General features: G+C 44.5%; 1 protein-coding gene across 1 annotated transcript in view; it reads left to right on the top strand.

Annotated features, from left to right (window-relative positions):
• The first annotated feature begins 1226 nt into the window (after positions 1-1226).
• C12H1orf87 (chromosome 12 C1orf87 homolog) overlaps positions 1227-27062 on the top strand; it is a 38143-nt gene continuing 12307 nt past the window's right edge. The window contains exons 1-9 of the mRNA XM_033915263.1: positions 1227-1460; positions 1850-2070; positions 2846-3020; positions 7530-7679; positions 8845-9108; positions 12499-12620; positions 12873-13014; positions 17577-17674; positions 20653-20723. Coding sequence (XP_033771154.1) covers positions 1976-2070; positions 2846-3020; positions 7530-7679; positions 8845-9108; positions 12499-12620; positions 12873-13014; positions 17577-17674; positions 20653-20723 — 1117 coding nt within the window. The 5' untranslated portion in view covers positions 1227-1460; positions 1850-1975. The remainder of the gene's footprint in view (positions 1461-1849; positions 2071-2845; positions 3021-7529; positions 7680-8844; positions 9109-12498; positions 12621-12872; positions 13015-17576; positions 17675-20652; positions 20724-27062) is intronic.

Raw genomic sequence — 27062 nt, forward strand, 5'->3', positions numbered from 1 at the left:
TACTTTCACAGCTGGTGCAAGGTTGGTGAGCACCTTAGGCAAGCATTCAACCTTATACACCACCTGAGTTAATTTTCAGACCTCTAGCCTGCAGCCAAAGATTTTGATCATTAAACTCAACAATCAGGATCATTATACAGCACCCTATAAAAATACTAATTATTTATTTATTCAATTTTCTATACCGTTCTCCCGAGGGAGTTCAGAACCGTTTACACAGATTTGTTCAGCTCCTCAAGCATTTTTCCCTGTCTGTCCCGGTGGGCTTACAAGGTATCTAATGTACCTGGGGCAATGTTCTGCAGATTTTAGAATTTGAACATGTCAGAACAGAATCGGTCCACAATGGCTCTGATTTGTCTCAGTGAACATGAGGCCCAACATTAACTAAAGTTCACACACTCCTGAAATATTGAATACGGTATATATTATCGTATTATTTTGACTTCCTAAGAACAGAATAGTTCTAATGTGGATGGATGCACGTTTCAGTTTCCAAAATGGAAAATGGAAGGTAATAACCAGGATTTATATAACCTAGGCAAGCCTCCAAAGGCTAGGAGATGCAATAATAGGACTTGTGAAAGGTCCTTTACCTTATGGAATAGCCAGGGCTGAAGAACAGAGAATTGAAAATTCTCCACATACAATAAAAAAAAAAAAACCCCACACACAAAAAAACACCAAAACCCAAACTCATTTTAAATATCCCCTCTTTTTCAGCATTTGCAAAATAACCTGATCTTGGGTGCCTCTGCCGCCATCATCTCTCTAGAAAACCTATGAAAGTTTGGTCACTCTCTAACCAAGCCATGATCATCTCCCAAAATGTTTTTACAGGAATACCATTTCTTTTATTTTTATTTTTTCCTGTCGGAAGGGGAGTGGGGATAACCAGCAAGAATTAAACTTGGAAGGATCATGAGTTCCGCCATGACAGTGTTACAAAGCGAAAGAATTCTGATGCGACAATTCTCTGTTCTTGCTTTTGCAGCCGGACGTTCAAGGTAAATTATTGCATTTGGCCCCGCTCCACTCTCAGTATCCGCCTGACAACCGGCGACAGCGTCCCTAGCAACCACCGAAAGCCCGCCTCCCCAGCACTCTGGAGAAGACGATTGGTCAGGATGGTGCTTCTTTGACTCCGCCTCCCAATCGCAGCCAATGACTTCGTTCGAGCCCAAGTAAATCTGGCAAATGCGCCCTTGACATCCGGATTCCCTCTAAAAGCTGCAACCTGGTAGCCGGAGTGCTTTGCAAACCCTTTGAGGTACGGTAGGATCTGAAGATCGGATGTCCCTAGGCGCTGATGAGAACGACTGATCAAGTGCTGCTGCTTGAATATTGTCCCAAAAAATGCATTAGTAAAATGGATCTTCAAGAAACCCAATACCTTCATTAACCATTGCATTGAGAGGTTCTGCCACCTTGCCCCAGTTTTTCAGAGCCCTAGCAATCAGGTACACTAAATATAATTAATTGAAGTGACTCTGTTAATGGCTTAATGCTGCAGAATTAGAGTTTGTATAGCATGCAAATTACTAAATAGGAATCTTTTTTATGCCTATTTTTGTAAAGATTGATAGAGTACTGAAGATAGCTTTGAGCTTGTTGGAGCTTAGGGAGCCCAGGTTAGTAAAACTAACAATTTGCAACGTACCAATCCCGGTATCTTGTATGTACCGTTGCATACTGTGGGTAGCTGTTTAACTAGGAATTACAAATGTAGCCTTTGGGGTGCTCTTCTAAATTAACCTGCAGGTGAATTAATTTGAGTTGCATGTTTTGCATAACAACCTCTCCTGTTAAGTCATTCATATAAACTTGTTAGCATTTGTATTCTTTATAGCAACAGAAGGGCATTTGCCCGTGGAATGTAGCCTGCAATAAGTCTTTAAAGGGAAATTGGATTTAACCTTATCTGGATACTGGCATGGGTCCTTGACTTTCTGGCTGTCAAAACATTTCGTCAACCATGGATGTTCCATTTGGAACTGATGCAACGCCCGAAATAATTGTAAAGATCGTTGGAAGCAAATATATCAAATATCTCGTGGAAAAACCTAAAATGTAAGCTTGATACTCCTAGGGTTTTTATTGATGTATGTCATTTCCTGTTTAACATTATTAATAATAATAATAATTTGATTTCTTATATACCGCTATACCATAAGTTCAAAGCGGTTTACAACAAGTTACATACAATGAGTGTATGAGATATAAGGAGAACAGAAAAAGTAATTTCTGGGATACAAATTGCAATTGGAAGAGAACCAAGATGGTTTGAATTAAAAGGAAGTATCTAGTCAGAGATTGGGGTGCAGGGGAAAACAATTTGGGTGGAATACCTTTACAAATGGGAAGAAGGATGAGTTAATCTAAAATCAAGAGAATTGGGGATTGGGATGAGGATAGCTGAGGGGGATTGGACAAGAATTGGGAATTAGAGCTTGTCTTTCCCCCATTGTATATAAGTTTAGCCTTATGGAGAGGAGCTAAGAAGAACATGTGGGGGTGATGGGCTGGGAGCCATCCATAGTGAATATGTGTGTGTGGGTGGGCAGGGGAGAGATTAGGGAAAGAGAGAGTGTGGAGGAGTAGGTTTTATTTAAGTTACCAGTCACGTTAAATGTGTCTAAGCAGCTGGGCTGATCAGATCATCAGAAGGAGAAACAACCAGGATAGCTGTGGCCTTTGAGCCATTCACGTTGCCCGATGACAACAGCAACGCTCATACCTACTGGAAAAATAGTGAAGGTCACTTTTATATTATATCAAGAAGAGTTTTGCAATCCACCTGCGCAGTTTTCGATCATTGTCTTTTAATCTCCCTTTATTTTCACAGCATAGCAAAAGAGTTGGTGAAAAAAAACCCTCCAGCAGAACAGGTAGCCCATGTCAAATGGCACGGGGAGGGAAGTTCTGTAGATCCTCCAAACCTGCGCAAAGAGAGCGTCAAGAATGACCAAGGTTACGAACCGCAGGACAGAGGCAAACGCAAAGGGCAGACGTTTGCACAAGTAAGTGGGGAACAGCCTGTTTTTTTAGAAGACAAAGCAAGTTGTATATATTGGCAGCATTCCTACAAGTGTTCGCAATCCCTTCGAGGAAAGGTCTTGAGTGATTAAGGCTATGGATACAATTAAAACCAAGAGAAAATTTCCAAATTACCTTGGCTTATTATTAACGGGGTGTTGATTTCTCTCACGTTCTCCCCATTGGGCTCGGAACAGGTTATTTTTTTTTCTGTTGCTACTGTTTAGGTTTCTGCCAGGTACCTCTGACTTGGAATGGTCACTGTGGAAACAGGATACAGAGCTAAATGGGCATTGGTCTGACCCAGTATGGCTATTCTTATATTCTTGGAGCTCTAAGATATTTTTATGTAGCTGTTGCAGTAAGACTTGAGTGTGTGGGTGCCATCCGTGGCTTAATGAGGGTAGGAGGCATCCCACTGCTTCTTCCCTGTCCCCCGCCATGCACACGCCTTCCCTTCCGGCCTTGGCTCTCCCTCTGACATCACTTCCTGGTCCCACAACCAGGAAGTGACTTCAGAGGGAGAGCTGAGGCCAGCGCAAACAGCAGGTTGGAGATGCTGCTCATGATGGTGAAGAGCCAAAGAGCTCTTCACCATCATGGGGGTGGAGAGGAGGAGAGGTGATGTTGCCCAGGACGGTCTATTCCCCACCCCCCCTCCTTATTACACCACTGGGTGCTATACTTCTTTCACACCACACAGTAAAGATTAAAATGGAGAGGCATTTTCCTGTTTGATTTACCCAAAATTCAGGCTTAATAAACTGTATGGCTATGCTATTTGTCTTCTTCCTCAAATAAAAATATTCACAGCCTACACGTTGACAGAAATGTAAATCAGAAGTCCTGCAACTCTTGTGAGTAAAGCCACTTTGTACTTGGACCAGCCTCAGCTCTGAGTCATTTAATACATGATTGGTTTAGGTGCAATAAACTTGGCTCTCATTCTTCCTTTCCACAAATGCAGGGTCATTCTCCTGGTGTCTCCAGCATCTGGAAGGGATCTGAAGCCACTGAGCATGCTCTTAGCATGGTATCCGCTCAAATTATGGGCAAGAAGCCCAAAAGGTTTGCCAGCACTTCTCTCACCACACCACACTGGATATTCATAGTCAAAGCCCGGCCCAGCATTGACTATTCGGGTTTAAATGCCAACAGATTATCAGGCCCATAGAAATCGTCTTCCTGGTATAAGGAAGATAATGCAAGCACTGTGCAGGAATTAGGGAAGAATCTTTACAGACGTCCAATCAAGAAAACAACTGTCTCATATCACCATCCCTTGCATGATAGCAGTGTAAATAGGGGGAATATTTTTCACTGTGGGTTTGGACTAGCTGTGGAAAATGTTGATCTGTTGATCAACTTTCCTCCTCCCCCCAACTCCTCTCATGTCAATGTCTTAGGGCAGGGCTGCCCAAGTCCGGTCCTCGAGATCTACTGGCAGGCTAGGTTTTCAGGATATCCACAATGGATATGCATGAGAAAGATTTGCCTGCACTACCTTCTTGATATGCAAATCTCTCTCATGCATATTCATTGTGGATATTCTGAAAACCTGGCCTGCCAGTGGATCTCGAGGACCGGACTTGGGCAGCCCTGTCTTTGGGCCTCTTCTATCAAACTGCGCTAGCAGTGTTTAGCGCAGAGAGGAACTCTATGAGCATTGGGAGCAGCGCAGCTCACTAGTACAGTTTGATAGAAAAGGCCCTTAGTCTGTAATTTTTCTTTTACCTCGCCATACATTTTATTTTTATACTTTTAGCATTGTAAACTGACCAGATACACGTAGATGGTTGGTATATTAAACTAAAAATAAACTTGGATGTGTTTCATTCTTTCTGTGTAGAAAATCTAGGTTTTTCTTTATCGCTACGAGAAGTTGCTTGTTTGATTTCCTTGCACATAACAAAATTTAGAAGCCATAATTGTGCAAAAAAAAAGAACATTTTGGGCTCCTTTTACAAAGGTGCGTTAGGGCTTTAACGCGTGGAATAGCGTGCGCTAGACCATAACGCCAACATTGAACTGGTGTTAGTTCTAGAAGCATAGCACGGGTTTAGCGCATGCTAAAAATCCTGCGTGCGCCAAGAAGGAGCCCTTTTGTATCCTGTGTCATCGCACTATTACCCTTGAATTGGTGGAAGAAGAAATAAAACGGATGGAAAAATATATCTGAAATATTTAATCCAACAGAATTTGTTAGGAAGTTTATAGTGGAATAGGAAAATGTATATTTATAAATAAACAGACTGTACACACAACTGATTCTTTACAGAATTAAAGGCAATGTGTCAGCCAATCCAGCCTTTGAAACACATGGGAGTGTTTCATAACAAACCATCATTTGGGAACTGATATGGTGTGACATCTTGTTCCTTAAATTCTTTTCTCAAAGTGATGACAGGGTGTCCAACTAGGATGAAACACACATCCCTTACAGCAGCTAAGTGGAATGCAATCTGGGACGTTGCAAGGAAGACATTCAATTCCATTGAGTTGCCTTGGTGTTTAAAGTCTGCGGGGCTCATTCAGGAGGCTGTTGGAGCCCCCTTGGATGTGTGGAACCCCGGGCTGGAGCTCTAAAATCAGCGCCAAGGCTATTTGCGAAATGTCAGCTGAAGAGACGGTGCAACTCGCGCAGTGGTTTAGAAAGGCTGCCGCTGGGCTTGACCAGGCTGGTTTGAAATTTGGTGAAAACATGAGGGATGGTCTGCTTGACAGTGAGAGCAGTTTTGGTGATGGGTGTATTTTGTGAAATAGCCTGCTGTTAGAAATTAGACCCTAAGGGGACAATTCTGTAACTGGTGCCTGCAACCAGCTTAGGCTCGATATTCTGCCAATGACAATCGGCGTTTTGCTGATGTCTGCCAGTGTTATCCCTTGACGTTCCGTGCCTAACAATGTCTGGAGTCCGCCCAAATATATATGGGGGAAACCAGAAAACTGGTACTCTACTAAGAAGAGTGGTTAAAGGGAAACGTACAGAAGTCAAAAAATCACTCGATAGGTGTACTAGTGAAATTAATACTTCTAGAACACACACTTAGAATTCAAAAATATGCACAGAGACACGAAGGCAACAACGTGGAGCCGCAGCCCCGAGAGAAAATGGCCTCACCACCCAATCATTGCATATTGTAAATTCCAGTGAGTTCTCCAGCGGAGGAGGCTCGTATGTATGAATGAAACTTGAATTTTTTGAGACGCCACCACTTTTTGAGAGTTTTGCCGAGTGCTCCATTTGGTTCCCTGACGCAGGATCGAAACGGGCCCCGTCGGAACCTTTGATCAAGCTAAGTGATTGCTTGTGACTGTTCAAAGTATAAGAACTTTTTCTATGCTAGTTGGCAGCAAAGAATTTTGTTTTCCACTGGAATTTACAATATGCAATGATTGGGTGGTGAGGCCATTTTCTCTCGGGGCTACGACTCCATGTTGTTGCCTTCCTGTCTCCGAGCATATTTTTGAATTCTAAGTGTGTGTTCTAGAAGTATTAATTTCACTATTACACCTATTGAGTGATTTTTTTTTTTTTGACTTCTGAATGTCTGGACTCCGGCATTAAACTTCCGGGTATATGCTTACTTCAGCAAAAAAAAGGGCTTACCACAGAGTGTGATCAGGCATCCCATGCTAATTTTTGAATGTGTGTGCGCTAACACAGAATGATCAACATAAGAACATAAGAATAGCCTTACTGGGTCAGACCACTTCAATATCAGTTCAATGGCACTCTCAATTACCTTGCCATATAAGCTAATTAAAATAATTTAGGTTGCGAGTAGATTTTAGTTATGCGTTGCTAGGTGTCCACAATCGGGGCCTAAAATAAGCGCCGTTTATAGAATCTTGCCCTTAGCGTTTTCTATTTAGGAGGTACCAAGCACTCCCATGTCATGAACCTGCTTTTCAGTTGGTTCATAGACAAAACCGCCAAAGACAAAGGCGCGCGCCGACAACTGAGCGCAAGACGGAAGCGCGCGCCGAAGAAAAAGAGTGTTTTTAGGGGCTCTGACGGGGGGTTTTGTTGGGGAACTCCCCCCCCCACTTTACTTAATACAGATCGCGGCGGCGTTGGGGGGGGCTTGGGGGTTGTAACCACCCTCATTATACTGGAAACTTAACTGTTTCCCAGTTTTTTAGGGAAAAAGTGAAGTTTTCAGTAAAATGTGGGGGGTTACAACCCCCCAAACCCCCCACAACGCGGCGTGATCTGTATAAAGTAAAGTGAGGGGGTCCCCCCCCCACACCCCCTGTCTGAGCCCTTTAAAACAGTCATTTTCTTCGGCGTGCGCCTCCGCGTTGCGCTCAGTTGTCTGCACGCGCCTTTGTCTCGGCGCGCTTTTGACCTGACACCTTTCAGGGTTCATAGACAAAACCGCCGAAGACAAAAGTGTGTCAGTAATGTCGGCAAGCTACTTGATTAGCACATCCATGTCCTGTAGTAGGCCATTTTTATTGTGTCTCTTTGCTGATGATTCTTCTTTCAGTTTTCCAAGGTTTTTAAAGGGCCAAACATTCAATGCATCACAGCCCCATCTGGGGATCAAACTTTATCATACATTCACGTCCACAAGAACCCACCCATAGGATTTCAGCGCTCAAGTCAACAGGCGGGAATGTTTCCAGGCCAGCAGCAGGTACCTCTAATCATATATTGCTGTCTTTGGTTTCCAAACAGCCTCAAATGTTTTATACTTATGGGAAAAAGCTAATGGAAGTAGGGCCCTTCTGGGGTAAAGTTTCATTTAGAGTGCCTAGCTACCAATGTACGCCATTACTGCTCAATAGTGCTGCCCGATTCAGGAAAAAATTTTCTTTACTCTGTGATAGTATATTATATGGGATTTTTTTTAAAGTGGACACTCCTATATTTATTGAAGTTGGAATTAAACTACACCTGAAAGCACAATGCCAATGTTTTTTCCAATTGAAATGTGTGCATGTAGATTCCAATCTCTCCTTCCCAGAATGCCTCTTTTCTCTCCAACCAAAAACATGTATTATGAAAACACTGGTCAGATAACTGAAAAGCACTTATCCAGGTTGCAGCACCAAGAGTCAATAAACAATTTTAAGCAGCATTATCCGGACAATGCTGCTGAAAATCCCTGCAGATCGCCCCGATATGAGTAGCATCCATATAGCTTTAGGGTGCTCCGTGAGGGAAGTGTGTGGAGCTATCCAGTTAGTGTCGATATTCAGTCCACTAAGCAGATGTCTGTCAAGATAAAGATAGGAGGGAAAAAAAATGCTTAAACCTTTGAAAATCTCCTCCCCTTACAACTGCTTTGAGAGATGTGACTATCATTTCTAGGGCTGCCAGATTTCCTCTGTAAAAAAAGGACACCTGGCCCTGCCCCGGCTCCGCCGTACACAAACCTCCGGTCTACGTGCCCGAGCTGAGGGCCACATCTGGAGGCCCTCTGCACATGCGTGGACATTGACGTGATGACATCACACGCATGTGCATATGACTTCATCACATTGACTTACACGCAAGCGCAGAAAGCCTCCAGATATGGCCCTCAGCTCGGGGACTTCCAAAACCTGGACAAACTACCGGGTTTTGAAAATCCCTCCGGGTACCCGGACAGTCCTCTAAAAACAGGACATGTCTGGGTTTTTCCAGACGTCTGGTAACCCTAGTCATATTTTGTCCATCACAGCCTTCAAATATGTATCAATCAAGCAATGCATGTTAACAATTAGAAGCTAGATTTATTGTGTTTTGCTTGCTTGCTTGAGGACAGAGTGGGAGATCGACCATGAGAAATTAAGACTTGCATTGTATGTCTCTGCCAGGATGCCTATCGGACTCTGCCTGGCCCAGCCAGTGACGACGATATTCTTCTCACTGCTGTCGGAAATGAACTCCGGCTGCAGTCTTTCAGAGCAAAGGCAATCGATGACCTTCAGGCAGAGATCAGAGCTCTGGACCCCACCTTGTCCGGATTTCTTCCCGAGTCGCAGCTTAACCACCTCTTCTTGAAGAATCAGCTCCCTCTCCACTTGCCAACTGTCAAGCTGCTTCTGGAGAGATTTACTGAGACAAAAGATTCAGAACTGGTATAGTCCTCTAGAAACTCTTCAGGGTGGGGGGGGATTTTTGAGACTATTCATGTAGGCGCAAAGTCTGACGTTGCTTTTAGCCAGTGGCTGTGTACAGTGGCATAGTAAGAGGGGGGGGTGGTGAGGGGGCAGTTCACCCAGGGCGCTGTCTTGGTTCTCCTCTCCAACCCCCCCCCAACCCTGCTCCTTTACCACCCCTCCTAGTGCAGCATGTGCGCGCTGTTTCCCTTCCCCCGTACCTCTGTAATATTCCTGGTGCGAGCAGCAACCCCTCCAATCTGCTGTCGCGCCGTCACTTCCTGGACCTGCGCTTATTATATGCACAGAGTTCCTACCATTTACATATTTTCTTCTTCTATGATATCTATAATAATAAAACGCTAAACGTGCATGTGCACTCTCATCGCGTGTTCCCTGAGATCTGACCTGTTGGGATGTGCTGACAAGAGTGCGCATGCGCACTTACTACGTATCCAAAGGTGCGCTAGAGACGCGACAGGCGCATTCGGCGGCGGGACATCTAGAGGCAGCCAGAGAGGGGGAAAATAAAAGTGTACCATAGTTGTCAGAGGGCGCGGGGCAGCGGTCCGGGAGTGACAGAAGCGAGAGTTGGTGTCACTCGGAGACAGCCGCCGCAGCCCCTGTCACCGCCTAGGCCTCCCGGCTACTCACATGCACCCTCCGAAGGGCTGGGGCACAAAGAGCGCCTGCTGCCCCCCCCCCCCTCCCCGGGACGAATCGAGAAACGGAGCCGGCCCAGCTTCTGTGACAGACCCGAGGAGCCCAGCAACTTTCCGCCTCGGCTCTTGCGCTGACCCTGCCGCCCGGGACCCAAGTCCTTTGCCGCCTCCCTCTTCCCTTCCCGCGGTCCCGACTACGAACCTGGCAATTCCAGCAGGGTGTGCAGCAGTCTTCACACACTGCTTCGGGCCCTTCTTTTGCCCTGATTTGCTCTGCCGCGTCTCTAATGATGTCATCAGAGACGTGCCAGAGTAAATCAGGGCAGTAGAAGGGCCCAAAGCAGTGTGTGAAGACTGCTGCACATGCTGCTGGAATCGTCAAGTTCGTAGTCGAGACTGCGGGAAGGGAAGGGGAGGGGGGGGTGGTAAGGGACTCAGGGAGCCGGACAGACCTCGGGAAGGGAAAGGGGGATAGAAGAAACGCTACTGCTGCTGCACAGGGAAGTGGTGTGGGGGGAGGGAAATGGAGGGGGAGGGAATGCTGTTTTGGCTGCTGCACAGGGAAGTGGTGGGAGAGAAATGCTGCTGCATAGGAGGCAGGGAGAAAGACAGATAGATAGAAAGACAGACAGACAGACAGCGGGAGGAAGGGAGACAGAAAGAAAAGAAGAAAGACACAGGGGCAGGGAGATACACAGAAAGACAGACAGACAAAGGGGGCCAGGGACAGAGACAGACAGAAAGAAAATCAGCGGGAGGGAGAGAGAGACAGAAATAAAGACAGACAGACATATATTCTAGCACCCATTAATGTAACGGGCTAAAATACTAGTAAATATATATTAGGCTACTAAGCATAGATTGTGATCCCGTCTGGGGCAGACAGGTAATATCTATGTGACGTGGTATGGTTTAATCTGTCTTTAATGTTAACAATTGTCCTTGATGTATTTTTGTTGTTCACTGCCTTGAACCAAAAGGCATTTACGCGGTGTATAAATAAAAACTTATGCTAGGTTAAGTTAACATAGGGCTCCTTTTATCAAGCCACGCTAGCCACGACCGCCTTCTCTTGAGCAGGCGGTAGTTGTAGGCCAGCGCGGAGGTTAACGTGTGATGAAATGTCACGCGTGTTAATCTAATCTAATCTAAACCTTAAGTTTATATACCGCATCATCTCCATGAGAATGGAGCTCGATACGGTTTACAAGAACTTAAATAGTGGGTAGAGAAGAAGAAAAAGGATTACATGAACTTATGTGTAGAAGGGGGGAGAGAAAGGGGGGAAGGATAGAGCTACAATTTGCTGAAAAGCCAGGTTTTCAGTTGTTTGCGGAATAACTGAAGGAAGTTCAGGTTCCACAACGGGGTGGTGAGGTCGTTCCAAAGACCTGTGATTTTGAAGAGAAGGGATTTTCCCAGTTTGCCTGAATAGTGGATGCCGCGTGGAGAGGGGAAGGCTAGTTTAAGCCTTTGGGCAGTTCTGGAGGAGTTGAAAGACAGTGGGATAAGAGGAGGCAGGATGCCGTGAATGATCTTGAAAGCCAGGCAGGAACATTTGAAATGGATTCTGGAGATTATTGGAAGCCAATGAAGTTTGGCAAGGAGTGGGGAGGCATGGTCAGACTTGCGTTTTGAGAAGATCAGTTTGGCTGCAGTATTCTGGATTAGCTGGAGTCTTAGAATACTTTTTTTGATAGATTTAAGTAGATGGCGTTGCAGTAATCTAGTTAACCCCGCATGCGCAGCTTGATAAAAGGAGCCCATACTTACCTTCTGAACTGACAAAAGTTTTGCACAAAGTTCATAATGACAAGCTCTAATAATGCCGGATCTTTCCGTCTGGCATGGTTTATTAGGAGAGGTGAACACAAGAGCCAGTCCCTGAGGACAGTTAAGGAGTGATGAGACGGGAGAGATGTGGGGTTTTTTTCACTGAAATGTACTGGAGTAAGAGACAGTGCTGCTTTCGGCGCTTTCCCTGATGAAGCCCTTTTAAAAGTGATAGGAGCGAAACGGAGATCTTCCGTCGTTAAGAAAATATATTGAAGCTAAGTACTTCATGATTATATACCGTAATGGGAGAGTATTGCATAAGAAATTAAGATCACTAAATTATTTAAAAGTATAAAAACTTAAAAATCACTTAAGGAGAGAGGGTATGGGACCGATGATAGCTCACTTTGTAGTCATTAGCCTTGAAACGAATGTCGGGCTTATAGCTGTGAGCGCTTGAGACACCTATTACCTCTCTACACTACCTGGTTCGGGTTGCTGTAGACTTGTGATTTAGCCAAGTCTTAAAGATTTCAGTGTGTTTCACAACACTTTGGAGAAGTATTTACAAAGTTCATAATGACAAGCTCTAATAATGCCGGATCTTTCCGTCTGGCTTGGCTTATTAGGAGAGGTGAACACAAGAGCCAGTCCCTGAGGACAGATAAGGAGTGATGAGACAGGAGAGATGTGGGGGTTTTTTCACTGAAATGTACTGGAGTAAGAGAACAGTTAGGAAGCAGGCCTTAGGAAAAGGTGGGTGTTAAGTCCAAAGGGCAGTCTGGATTCAGATTTGGCTGAAAATGATGAACTTTGAAGGCACAAGGTTTAATGGAACTGTTCTTGGTTGTTGTTTTATTTATTTTTTTTTTTTGGGGGGGGGCATTAAATTGGTCATTGCATTGTATGACTGTATTTCTCTTTCTTCCAGGTAAACTATGAAAAAGTGCTTTGGTTTTTGAGGTTATCTTTGTCGAGCAAAACACAGATTAGTAAGACGCTCGCCTCTGGTCTCCCTGTGGACAGTCGGGCTTCAGTGGATCATCAAAAAAGGTTTGCTTGATAGTTCTTTTTCTCCATTTCTTGGGCATTTTCTTTACACGAAAGACATTTACATTCACGTTACTACTAATATACAATCTTTGCTCGCCGATCTGGGCCTAAGTTCCAGAATGAGGGGGGAAAATGTGTACTTCTTAAATCACAGACTGCAATCTAAAGCAATCTTCAGTAAGTGGACTTGGCTTTACGCTTGTACACTAAAAGCCACCTTTTGTGACCTCTTTGTCGTGACCGGCATTCTAGCTTTTCGGCTAAAGACGAGGAAATATCCTGGATTTTGAAGGAAGTTCTCAGAGAGCAGGAGGGGCTTCTGAACGTAGAAAAAATCAAGGAGACTTTCCAGACTAGAGACAGATCCTCCTCTGGTCTCCTTCCACACGGCGAGGTAAATATGTCTTGAGGTCAGAAAGTAACAAATTGAGAGAACGCACACTTCTTTCACAACAGCGGGATTTAGCGGTCTGTATTCACCAGCACATTTTTCCTCTTTGTATCAAAGGGCAAAACAAGTCTTTATTGAATAAGGTACACATCCCCTTACATCAGCAGCCATTTTACTTAGTTATCTACAAATGAATATTTGCTACCAAAGAAAGTAAATTTATATGGAATTTTCCCTGCGGAAAGAACGTTTGGCATCCCAGTACAATCTCTACTGTTACACAATATGGGGGAAAGTCTATGAATTGGGTGCTAACGTTTATATGGCAATTGCTTGCATTAAATGGTTAGAATAATGACATATGGATGTATTTGTGCACCTAGGCGCTATTCTGTAACTCTACATATATCTCTTTTTTTAATTCTTTATTTATATCATTTTTCTTATGTTACATTCAAGTATAACTATAACTTGAAACAGATCCATAAATTCAAGGAAACAACAACAAAAAAATTACAGAAAGAAAAAGAGCATTTATTATTTAGTCCACCATATTGAGAGAGATCAAAGGAAAATTATCAGTGGTAACACTTATATCGCTAATATACCATACCATATCAACTCTTGTATCCCACAAATGCCAGTTAGGAATCATTGCGGCTTACACAATATTAGAATTGCTAGAGAGATATAGATATTATATAGAAAATGCATGAAAGATATCATGCCAGGGGACTGCATAGGAATGGGTCAATGCATTAAGGAAAAAAAGTGAGTTCTTGAATTGGAAGCATGTGGGTGTTTGTCAAAGGTTGCCCAAGAGGTTGTTCCAGATTCTGGGCCCCTGAAACTCAAAGGTGGTCTCGAAGAGAGCCTTCCTTCAAACATCGCAGGCGGAGGAGTAGTTTCCATCATTGGATTGTCCTTGAGTTGTGGAAAGATTAACATAGTAGATGATGGCAGATAAAGACCCGAATGGTCCATCCAGTCTGCCCAACCTGATTCAATTTAAATCTTTTATTTTTTCTTCTTAGCTAGTTCTGGGCAAGAATCCAAAGCTCTACCCGGTACTGTGCTTGGGTTCCAACTACTGAAGTTTGCAGGTGGGCGTTTACATGGGTGGAGTCTGGCTATGGGTGCCCATTTACCTGAATACTCTGTGTCTGGGGTACTTTTAAAATGACCAAGTCAAAAGGATCTACCAACAATAAAATTATTAAAAACACAAAGCACACTGTATGCAGAGAAAATGTTAATTATCATTTATATTCTGTTGTTTTTTTTCAAAGATATCAAGGCAGATGACTTTAAAATGTGTAACGTCACCTTAGTAACAACTATACAAAAATAGACAAATATACCCCCTCCCTTTTTACTAAACCATGATAGCGTTTTTTAGCGCAGGGAGCTGTACTGAACGCCCCGCGCTGCTCTCGATGCTCATAGGTTCCCTGCGCTAAAATCCGCTACTGCAGTTTAGTAAAAGAGGGCCATAGTGCAAAATACAGACAGCAGATCACTAAATTGAAAATAAAATCAATTTTCCTACCTTTGCCTGGTGATTTCATGAGTCTCTGGTTGCACTTTCTTCTTCTGACTGTCCAACTTTTTCTTTCTCTTTCCCTGCCGCCCCCTACCACACTCCATTCCCTCCCCCAACTTTTTCTTCGTCACTCCATGCCCCCTCCCCTTTCTGTTCTTCTTTCTCTCTCCCTGCCCCTTTCTTTCTGTCTCCCTGTCCCCCCTTTCTTTCTTTCTGTCCCTGTCTTTCTGTCTCCCCAAGCCGCCACCGCCATCTGGGATCAGACCCCAGATGCCGCCGTTGCCGCTGAGTTCTCCATGTTCCCTGATGCTGTAACAGCCAGCAGCCTTCCCCCACCCCCAAGTCAATTCTGACGTCGGAGAGGAAGATCTGGAACTTCCTCTCCAATGTCAGAATTGATGTCGGGGGAGGGGGAAAGGTTGGTGTGCCCGGCACTTCTGCAATCTGGCCTGTTAGAAGTCAAAGAACAGGGAGAACGCAAAGGCATCGACTCCCGTTGCCTTTGTGATCTACTGGTCAATCACGATCGACCTTTTGGGCACCCCTGCTCTAAGTTCTACACATATCTCTGGAACATAGGTGCACCTATTTATGCCAGCTCTATGGCTGCATAAGGGCTTGGGCCTAAGCACATACATGCATAGATACAGAATATTAATGTAACCGTGTTCTCACTCGCACAGTCTAACTCATCAGGTCAGCTTCCCACAACCAGAACATACAAAAAAAAACTGTTTTTTTTTTAGCAGGGTGCAGGCCAGGGCCAAAAGACAGTTTTCCCTGGGGTTCAATGGCTCACTCTATGCAAACCTTCACTTAACTGAAAAAAAATCAAGCTGGGCCTAATGGAAAATTGATGCTTATAAACTTTAGATGAAACTTTAGGTACAGTTTCAACTTGCAAACTATTTACAAAAGTCTCTTGATTCTCATCTTTGATTATAGTCCAGGTACAAGGTCATGTTGACCTTCCCTCATTGTGTTCCCAGTTCCTTTTGTACTTGCGCTAAGCTGCTCCGGGTTCTAACCCTTGCTCCTCAGCCCAGGCCCACGCTATCTTCCCACTACAGGGCTTTGCTGTATTCAGAGTCACTCACACTCTCATTTACCCCACAGAGATGGGTATCCTGTCTCTGACCCTCCTGGTATCAACCCTCGGGTGCAGGCAATGGCGTAGTAAGGAGGAGGTGGTTCACCCTAGGCATTGCCTTGCAAGGGGCGCCGGCACACTCCTCCTCTCTTCCCTCCCCCTGCCGTGCACACCCCTTGTCTTCCCCCATACCTTCATTACTGCTCCTGTGTGAGCAACATTGCTGCCCGCTTCGGCATCGGCACTCTCTCTGACATCACTTCTGGGTCCCACGCCTAGGAAATGATGTCAATGGGTGAGCTGACACTGATGCAAGCTTGAAAAGGGGCGGGGCAGAGGGGAGGGGCACCACTACGCCATGGGGTGCAGTTTCCCTCTGAATTAACTCTTTGTGAGCCACTCTGTGTCTCACCCTCAGCCTGGGGCCACTTTTCTTTCCTTAACAAGCTGAACAAACCTACTTGGACTCGCACCCTACAGGCTGACAGCACTTCCAGGAGTCTCCCTCTGTAATTAGGGCTCTGGCGAGAGATCAGGATAACTAAAAGCCCTGCTGTCTCATAGCACAAACCTTTGATACACTACTGCTCCCTCTCACTCAGGTCAGGGTCCTCCAACTCCTCCCACTTAAACTCTTCTGCATACACACACACACATACACTCTTTTTTTCTCTCTCTCTCTCTCAGTGATTCCTCGAACAGTCTTCTACCTTCTCTGTAGCGGAGGCATCCTATAGGGGAGGGGGTCACACTAACATAACACCTACTTTCTTTTACAGAATGTATGCCAATATGGCACGGGGTATAGCGTTACCCCCTATGGAGACAATTCTAGAAGAGGGCACTTCTTTTATGTGCCCCGATGGTGCTATCTGGGCACTCAGATTTGGTTATAGAATACTATTATAACCAGTCATTGGTTCACCTGACGTTTGCATGCCTACAATTACTCTAGCCATAGAGCTTGCATAACTGCAGGTGCCTAAGTGTGGGCTTTAGAGGGCTCACCATACAATTTAAGCAGGTTATAGTGATATCTTTGTCTTGGACCTTTTATGTGACATTCACTACAATACCTCTTAGACTACCCCTCTGCTGTGCTCAGCTATCTGTGAACAGTTTGCTAAGAATGCTGGCTGCTTGAACATCCGAGAAGCTTGTTTTTAATTAATAATAATAATAATTAATAATTTATTTTCTTGTATACCGCCCTACCAGTAGTTCTAGGCGGTTCACAACAGAAAAAATTGAGACATTTCAGTTAAAAAAATATAATCTCGTACACACTGCATCTAATACAACAAATTAATACAACATAGTTAAAATACAATTTCGAACATCCAGCTGTTAATTACCTCAGTTAAATACAACATTTAATTAAAAAAGAAGGATAATAAAATAACCTAATAAAAGCACCATTATAAACATAAAGTTAATAAAAATCAACATTCTTGTTTATCAAATAAATGAGTTTTAAATAATTTCCTAAATCCTACTGTAACTCTATTTTTTTCTGGGACTCCCTCCAGGAACAAAAAAAAAAAATGCTTATATGACACCTAGAGATATCAGACACTTGCAAGCCTAAAAGCTGTTGAAGTAGTTGTGTGTTTTTCATGTGGACGTCTTTATATTTGAGAATAGCCAAAAAAGACAGATGTACTAAGGGCCAAAATGTCTACATAGGTCATTTTAAAAAAATACCATAAGATGTCTTGCAGTTTTGAAAATGAACATTTTCTCTACTGGATTTCTGGACGTCTTTCTCAAAACGTCCAAACTCAGACTTAGACGTCCTATTGAAAATGCCCCACAAGGTCGACAAGGGGTTTCATTATGGGAATGAGGACCCGATTCCTGCCTATCACTCTTAAAACCAGACCACTTCTTTCCTTTCTCATTCAAAACATTTAAAATTTCTTTTCTTACTAGATAGAAACTGTCTGTCAGAAGCATGGGTTGATTGTTCCTCATTCCCTGTTTGAAGCTGTACTTAATAGCAACAGTCTGAATGAAAACGGGAAAATACGGTAAGTTTACATTTTGCTCACAAACTCCAATGTACTACCCTGTGGAATGTTCCTTAGATTATCTGGCTCATTTGCAAATGTTTGCCACCCATATAAGCAAGAGCTCCTGAGGCTACTGAAAAGAAAAAAACCTACATCTCTTGAGGAATAGTTACCTTGTGAAAATGGACATGCATAGATGTTTGTACATTTCGGTTTTCACTGTTTCCTGAATTTATGCGATGAAGCTACTAAGTAGTAGATATAAAACGAACTGGAAAAAAATGTTTCTTCACACAATGTGTAATTAAACTCTGGAATTCATTGCCGGAGAATGTGGTGAAATCAGTTAGCTTAGCAGGGTTTTAAAAAGGCTTGGATAATTTCCTAAAAGAGAAATTCATAGGCCATTATTGAGATGGCCTAGGGAAATCCACTGCTTATTTCTAGGATAAGCAGCATAAAATCTGTTTTACTACTTGGGATGTATAGTAGCTAGTTACTTGGGACCTGGATTTTAGCCACTGTTGGAAACAGAATACTGGACTTGATGGACCTTTGGTCTGTCCCATTACGGCAATTCTTATGTTCTTAAGTGAGTCAATCATAGGATAATCATGCCATTGTGACATCGCTGATGAGTTTGGCTCTTAGGCATTGGTGGAATGAGGCATTATAACATCATAATCTCAGCTCTGGAATGTTGCTACTATTTGGGTTTCTGCCAGGTGTTTGAGACCTGGGTTGGCCACTGTTGGAAACAGGATACTGGACTTGATGGAACTTCTGTCTGTCCCAGTATAGCAATTCTTATGTTCGCTTACTATCGTATTGCTACAGCTTTTTAACTCAGAATTTTAGCTAAGTGTTTTTGAATGTCGCTGACTACATGGTAAAATTTACTACTTATAAAAAGACTGTTGCAAATTATTTTGCAAACAGGTCCTATGTGCAAAAAAATGTTTGAAATGCCAGTGTGTTTTCAGATTTTAACATGCATAAACCTCAGTCTGATCAAATTTGCAATTTACAGTTTATAGTTTATTTAAAAATTGATATGCCAGTATTAGGCAATACTGACATAGCAATTTGATCATCATGTAATATAAAAGAGAGTTAAAAGAGGTAAATAAAATCATTTTTGGATAAAGATTTTCAAAAAGAATATTTTACTACGTGCTCATCCCAAACCACCCATCACCTGAGCCACCACATTGCCACTTCACATCCTTAAACAAAAATGCCTCTAGGTGTCTCTTAAACAATAGGTATGATTAATTTATTTAAGGCATTTATACACTGCTTATAACCTAAGTGGTTAACATTCAGGTATCTGTGCTGGTGGTCTCACAATCTGACTAATGTACCTGGGGCAATGGAGCGTTGGTGACTTGCTCGGAGTCACACGGAGTGCCGGGCTTGAACCTATAACCTCAGTGTGCTGAGGCTGGGCCCTAACCACTAGGCCACTCCTCTAATGTAAAAAAAATTCAGTAGATGATTCCACAGAGAAGGGCCTTGCACACTGAAAACAGAATTACAAATTGTATCTAGATGATTATGGGGCTCATAATAATCTAATCTAATCTAATCTTAGGTTTGTATACCGCATCATCTCCACGTTCGTAGAGCTCGACGCGGTTTACAGTAGGAGAAATAGGAAGGAACTACAACAGAGGGTTAGAGGTAGAAGTGTGAAGAAAATTTAGAGGACTTGGGATGCCAAGATATAAGAGTTTCCTCGATTCCTAAGTTGAAGGGAGACTTACATTTTTTGAGAAAAGCCAGGTTTTCAGATGTTTGCGGAAAACTTGGAGAAAGCTCAAGTTCCGAAGAGGGGAGGTAAGGTTGTTCCAGAGCTCAGTGATTTTGAAGTGGAGGGAGGTCCCTAGCTTTCCTGTGTGGGAAATGCCTTTTAGCGAGGGGAAGGATAGTTTTAATTTGTGGGAGGATCTGGTGGTATTAGGGTTTGAGGAATTCCAAGAAAGAGGGATAAAGGGAGGGAGGATACCATATAGGATTTTGAAAGTTAAACAGGCGCATTTATAGTGGACCCTGGCGATTATCGGAAGCCAGTGGAGCTTGGCCAGGAGCGGGGAGACATGGTCAAATTTACTTTTAGCGAAGATGAGCTTGGCCGCGGCATTCTGAATCCGTTGGAGTCTGTGGAGGTTTTTCTTAGTTAGGCTTAATAAATTTTAAAAAGTCCAAAACCTGGCCTAAGTCAGTATTTGAACGATCAAAAAGACAGGTCATCCAAGTATCATCCTTTTCACTGCCTCTGAACGCCCAGAGCGAAAAGGGGCATTTTTGGAGGAGTGGATAGGGCAGGAGGGGGACTGACCTAGACTTAGTCATCTGGCAGCCATAATCAAAAAGGTTTGACAGGTTGCCCGACGGAACTTATACATTTTGACTTAGACAAATTCAAAACAGGTATAAGTTCCGAATTGGGTTGCTGAGCAGATCACGGCTGCCGCGATCCGCTCAGCGGCCCAGGCAACCCGCCCCCTACACCCATAACGATTGCGGCAGCAGGTATGCCCAATCACTCCTGCCGGACAAACAACCCCCCCCCCAAGCGATTGCGCTCTTCATCGGCAGGAGGGATGCCCACTCCCTCCTGCCGGACAACCTCCCCCCAACCCTTGACAGACCGCCCAGCCCACCCCCCGGACACCAGCAAAAAAGGAAATAACATTCCCACAAATTTTGCTCAAATCTGGCAGAACCAAACTTATTGTAGGCTTCAAATATAATATGGTCATATCCTGACGTACATTAAATTGTAATTTAAACCTACATAGCATTTCGCCCATGTAAATCCATTGTGTATCATTACGGACACTGATTGATGTCCCAGGGTTGGTGCATGTCTCTTGCATAGAGTTGTAAGAACTGGGAAGGTCAGTGTCAACCAGTGACTTGTCTGGGACTAATGCAGTTTTGTTCTGGGCTGTCTTGAGTTGTGTTTCATTGTGAAACATCTTCTTGTACAGGTGGCAGAAGTTCATCGAGCTGCTGAACAGAGCTCAGGTTGATGCAAAGTCGCTCCTGCTTATTCCAGCACGTAAGTCAACCAGCTCTGTGACTAGAAAAATAGCAAAGGGACAAACGGGCATCATTTCCCTCTGTCACCTTTTTCCCCTTTATGCCACTTCTCTTCCATCCTCGCAACCTGGCAACACATGTGCCCCTGAGGGAGTTGGGTGCAGTGTTGAAGGGGAGTATATTTCAGATTTAACCACCGTTATAACCTGGGGTGTGAATGACCCGTCATCTCTGGAAAAGATTTGGTGCTATATTAATACCTTTCAAGAATTTAAATGTCTGTATCATATCTCCCCTGTTCCTCCTCTCCTCTACAGTATACATGTTTAGGTCTTCCAGTCTCTTCTAGTACCTCTTTTGGTTCAAACCCATTACCATTTTTGCCGCCTTCCTCTGGACCACTTTTTATATCCTTCGCCAGATACAGCCTCCAAAACTGAACACAATACTCCAAGTGTGGCCTCACCAATGGCCTAGACTCCAGATGTGGCCTCACAACTGCTAAGGATTATATTTCCTTCTGTGTAAGGATGGGGCATAGCTCCTGGCCCCCACCTCCCCGGATCCCCTCTAGACCAGTGTTCCTCAACTCAGTCCTGGAGTACCCCCTTGCCAGTCAGGTTTTTGGGATAGCCACATTGAATTTGCATAAACTTGATTTGCATGCACTGCCTCCATTATATGCAAATTTCTTTCATGCACATTCATTGTGGATAGCTTGAAAACCTGACTGGCAAGGGGGTACTCCAGGATCGAGTTGAGGAACATTGCTCTAGACCACCATAGATTGTAAAGGAAGACACCAGGAAGGTTTGGTGGGGGGCAGGGGGGGTTTACAAGGGGGTGTTGTGGCCTGAGAGGATATACTTGGGGAGGGCGGGCTGTGGGGGGATTTACATGGGTGGGGCAGACCATGGGGCAGAGGCCTACATGGGGGGGAGGGGGGGAGGGTCATGGGAAGAGGTATAGTTTATAAAAATTTGATTAAATGTCTAATATAAAATTTCAAAGCGTTGTACAATAAAATCTAAAATTGAAACAAACAACGAAAAATAGGCATATACCATACAGGACGGACTAACTTTATCCGAGCAGCCCAGGAGCAGAGCCGGGGTTATTTTAACATTGTTCTTCCACCCTAACATAACTTGCAGTATATCACTGCAAGTCACTTTAGGCAAGTTGTATAGTAATGAGATGCAAAACATATTGCCACACTATTTTTGGCCCTGCAGCATTAGTGCTGTTTAAGTCAGTGTTTTTCAACCTTTTTACACCTATGGACCGGCAGAAATAAAAGAATTATTCTGTGGACCGGCATCGGTCCATGGACCGGCGGTTGAAGAACACTGGGCTAAGTCGTGGGCCAGATCCCGCCTATCTCTACCCATTCTCCACCCCAGACCCCGCCCCCATAATAGTGCTAATTGCACCTTGCATGTCCAGTGCCTCATCTGGAAGCCTTCCCTCTGACGTTGCGGTTCAGGCGCAGGATGCCCGTAGGAGCTTTGTGCACTGAATCAGTGAGGAAGAGGGAGCTGGCTCGAAGATAACGCCGCATCGATCGCACCGTGGACCGGCGGTTGAAGAACACTGTTTTGGGCCTGATGCACGTGCTGGCCTTGTGGACCGGCAGGACATTTCTGTGGACCGGCACTGGTCCATGGACTGATGGTTGAAGAACACTGGTTTAAGTCATGGTAAGGGCCATTTACCACAACTTAAAGACTTAATGCTGCTTGATGAATTCCCCCCTGAAAGATCTAGATGCCTTATATTCCCACGAATGAGTCCATTTCATGTAAAAGTCAAGGGCAGTCTGGGGGCTAAAAATGGCCAAAAATGCTGTGACTAGTGTTCCCTCTGAGCGCAGAAGTCCTTCCTCTACCAGTTGCAGTGCTAGTTCAATATCACATATTCAATAGCAAGGGCCGGGGAATCTGCACCATTGTTAGCGCACGGTTTGTAAAATTTACCCTGCACGTGCACAGCTGCTTTCCTATACTGACCTCGGAAGGCAAAGGCTGTGTTAAAATAATGTTTAAAAGACGCTGATTTTAAAAACAGAAGCTGTTTCCCCAAGCCTCATCCTCCTAGGGTGAAGTGTTAGCGTTCGTTAAGAGTGAAATCCTTAACAAAAGAAACGGTGCTGCAATGGGCATTTCTGCACTGCCCACTGTAGTTTGCACCAGCAACTGAAGCCAATGTATTGGCCGCAAGCTTGACATCGCAGCTTCCCTTGTACCAAGTGGCATAGCAAGGATAGGAGGTGCCCGGGGCACAGTGGTACTCCCCCTCCTCCTTCTCCGCCCCTCACACCACACTCGTGCCCTCCCTTCCCCCTGTACCTCTTTAAATCTTTACCAGTGCAAGCAGTTTCTCCAGGATGCTGCTCGCGCTGGCTTTCCCTCTGATGTCACTTCCTGGCCCTGTGACCAGGAAGTGATTTCAGAAGGGAGCCAAGCCGGCATGAACAGCAGGCTGGAGAAGTTGGTTGCGCTGATGAAGATTCAAAGAGGGAGGGTGGGGAGAGCTGCCGGCGCCTCCACCAAGATGGCACCTAGGGTGGTCTGCCCCCCTCCCCCCCCCCATTGCTTGTACCCTGCACGGCTGCACATTGTTGGTTACGGCTCTGGTGATCATGATACAGTTTTGAATATTTATATGTAGCAGAGTTATTTCCACTGTACACAAAAAGCAGCTGCTTCCTTCTCCTGGAATGAAATAACAGGCAGGCAGGATGGACGGGAGGCGCACTACACAACCATGCCACTAATCCAAGTATCTTATGTTGGGATAGTTACAGTGCAATTCTCATGAAGGGCAATTCGATAAATGGTGCTTGCATTTGCACACCCCTGGTGCATGTAAATGTGTAGAATTACTGGTGCACATTTACCCATGAAAGTGCCAGTGTGGCACCTAAGGGTTTAAAAATCAACACAATATAACCAGCCAGAAACGGCTCCTAATTAAATCGTCCATTAGGGGCTAACCACTTATTTTCAGCAGCACGTAACTGGTTACCGCCACTGAAAATAACTGGTAAGCACCGATCTCAAAATCGGCGATTTTCCAGGCATTCCAGGGCGGAGTAAGCGCTTGGCCAGAGAAGGGCAAATAGTCACATAAACAGAACCCCATAAAAGTTAGTCCTATCTTTATGTGGTTTCCCAGGGGGATGGGAACGGTGATGAATTTTGTCACCGTGTCATTCTCTACGGGGAAAAGCATGGATAGATTGTGGGCATTCCTAAAATTTATATGCACGGTTATAGAATACACTGAATATGCATGCAAGATAGGCGCAGGGATTTGGCTGGATTTCCTTGGCCTAATGGGCGCGCCTAAAAGTTATGCGATGCACTGGCGCTTTAATGCGTACCTTTTATAGAACTGCATTAAGCAACATTCTAGTTGGTGCTAAATCTGTGGGCGTCATATATAGAATATCTTGGGTGACTAAAATTTGAATTTGGGCATCAAAATCACGGCTACAGGTATGCCCCTACTAGCATGAGAGATGTCGCGTCTTCAACTATTGGAATAGAATCAGGCACCAAAGTCTGGGTCTAAACCTTTAGCCATCTGGTTGCTGTTGAACCAGCTGTCTAGTCAGCCACAAGCATCTTTTACTCTGCTGAATATTCATTGATGCTTCCACGGAAAATGTCAACTGCAATCTGTCCTGCTATGCATAAATTCTCCTGCAATCTCGCTCAGGATCACATTAAACAAGAGAGAAATCAAGACGAAATCATTCCTGACCTGAGGACTATCAAAATACTTCTCCCCGTCCTAGAATTAGAGGTATTTTTGAATATGCAGAGACAAGATCAAGACGTGCCAGCCTTCACACTGTGTAAACCAGTTTGGTTCTAAACTATTGTCACAGAGCCAAAGGGTCAAATCTCAGATTCCTGAAAATGTATAAAAGACAGAGAGTGGGCATATCGGTTCATAGACAAAATCGCGCCAGACAACGGCGCGCCAACAACTGAGCGCAGACAACTGAGCGCAAGGTTGACGGCGTGCCGAAGAAAAGCACTATTTTAAAGGGTTCCGACGGGGGGGTGTTGGTGGGGAACCCCCCTACTTTACTTAACAGACATCGTGCTGGCATTGTGGGGGGTTTGGGGGGTAGTAACCCCCCTCATTATACTTGAAACCGAACTTTTTGCCTGTTTTTTAGGGAAAAAGTTCAGTTTTAAGTATAATGTGGGGGTTTACAACCCCCCCAAACCCCCCCCACAACGGCAGCGCGATGTGTGTTAAGTAAAGTGGGGGGTTTCCCCCCCATACACCCCGTCGGAGCCCTTTAAAATAGTGCTTTTCTTCGGCACGCCATCAACCTTGCGCTCAGTTGTCTGCGCTCAGTTGTCGGCGCGCCATTGTCTTGTGCGATTTAGTCCCGTCACCGGGCATATCAGTTTACTTGCACAGCACTGGAATTGTGCTACTTATGCCCAGGGCATATAATTTCCTGTATCATCAGCAAGGAAACACAAAAAGTGCCCCCAAGAACAATGACGTAAGCCAGTGTCTCTCAAACTGTGTATGCCCCGAAGAGATTCCGGATGTGCCATAAAAGATTTCCCTTCATAAGTATACATTAGAATAGATGACATGTACATCATGTATGCAAGAGTCTGTCAATGTTATGAGCCTCTGTGTGCTTAAGGATACAACCGCCCAGACAAGCATCATTCTTTGTTGATTGGTCCTTGAAAACTAACAAGTCATTTTACTTTTATTTTTTATGCAATAGTTGTCCTAACTTGAGCAGCAAAGCAATCAAGGCTTTGTTACCATTTGAATCTTCTTATCTTTGCAAACTTGGATTTTCGGCTCCGACAGAAATTAAGGTCGTCTTTTACAAAGCCCCGCTAGCGGTTTTATTGCATGTGCGCTATAGTGCACGCTAGCCGGAAATCTACCACCTGCTCAAAAGGAGGCGGTAACGGCTAGCACGTGCGGCAAGTTAGGTCCTAGTGCGGCTTTGTAAAAGGAGCCATAATTTTTTTTAAAAAGAGAGAATGACTGCAGACGGTGGATGATGACATGCGTGTTTGCTTGTCGACTACAGAGGTGCGTTTTGAGTTCATTTTCACTCAAAACCAAGCACATCCATCGCATTGATTAGCAATTCTATTCTATCACTGTTGAATATTTTTTCTGCTGTAATAGTTACAGCACTAAAATTATTGAAATAACAGTACACATTATTATTGTCTACTGTCTATGTTCAGCTTATTCCCTACTGTATACCTCTTGAATGAATTTCTTCAAAAAGGCAATAAATAAATCCTAATACATAAAACAAATAAACCTCCCTTATATCAAGCTGCGTTAGAGATTTTTAAGGTGGGCGGGCGTGGTAAGTTCTCCGATGCTCATGAGAATTCTATGAGCGTCCGAGCATTTACCCGGCCCTTCTGTGAGCCCTGCGCCTGCGCTGCTTCCTCTTCCGGTGGTCCTGCCCTTTCTATGATGTCAGAAGGCTCACAGAAGGGCCGGGACCGCCGGAAGAGGAAGCAGCAGACGCAGGGCTCACAGAAGGGCCAGGACCGCCGGCAGAGGAAGCAGCAGGGTAGGAGCATCTCCATGATGGGGTGGGGGGGGGGGAGGCTGTGGGGGTGCAAGCGGTTCTTCGGGGTGCGAGTGTGAGCGGTCCTTCGGGGTGGGGGTGCGAGCGGACCTACGAAGTGAATCGGACGTCGGGGGGGGTGAACTATGTAAAAAAAATGTTGTAGAACGCGCTCACGCCTATAACGCGCATGGTTATGCACGGTTTGTAAAATCGTTTATAACGCACGCGTTATATGCGTGAAAATACGGTATTAGGTGCACTGATATGAGAATATATAATGGTACTTGGCACCCAGGTGTTGTTATACAAGGTGCCCACAAAACCGCTCCTTGATTTTAAATGGTTACAAAACCAACATTTATAGGGATATTCTTTCACCTTTGAGGCTACAGTTTCATCAACTCAAAAAGTTTCATATGTTGATTACATACACTCGATGTGCGTCCCACCTGTTACTCGGCAAACATCGATGCGCTAATCGAGCTCGGACCAGACTCTCCAAAGCATATCTGGCGTGATCGCGTTTATAGCTTCAGTGATGTGTTCCTGCAGATCATCCATAGTTGCGGGTAGTGGAGGTACGTACACTCTGTCTTTCTCGTACCCCCAAAGGAAAAACTCACAAACGGTCATGTCCGGTGATCTCGGGGGCCATTTTGTCACGTTGCATTGTCTGAAGATTGTAACTTCTGCACCAATTGCAGCTTATAAGGGTGACATTGCAAGCGATTGTGTAAGATCTTGCTAACTGTGCTTTTTGGGACTTGT

This window comes from Geotrypetes seraphini, chromosome 12 (assembly GCF_902459505.1).
Source record: "Geotrypetes seraphini chromosome 12, aGeoSer1.1, whole genome shotgun sequence".
NCBI lineage: Eukaryota > Metazoa > Chordata > Amphibia > Gymnophiona > Dermophiidae > Geotrypetes > Geotrypetes seraphini.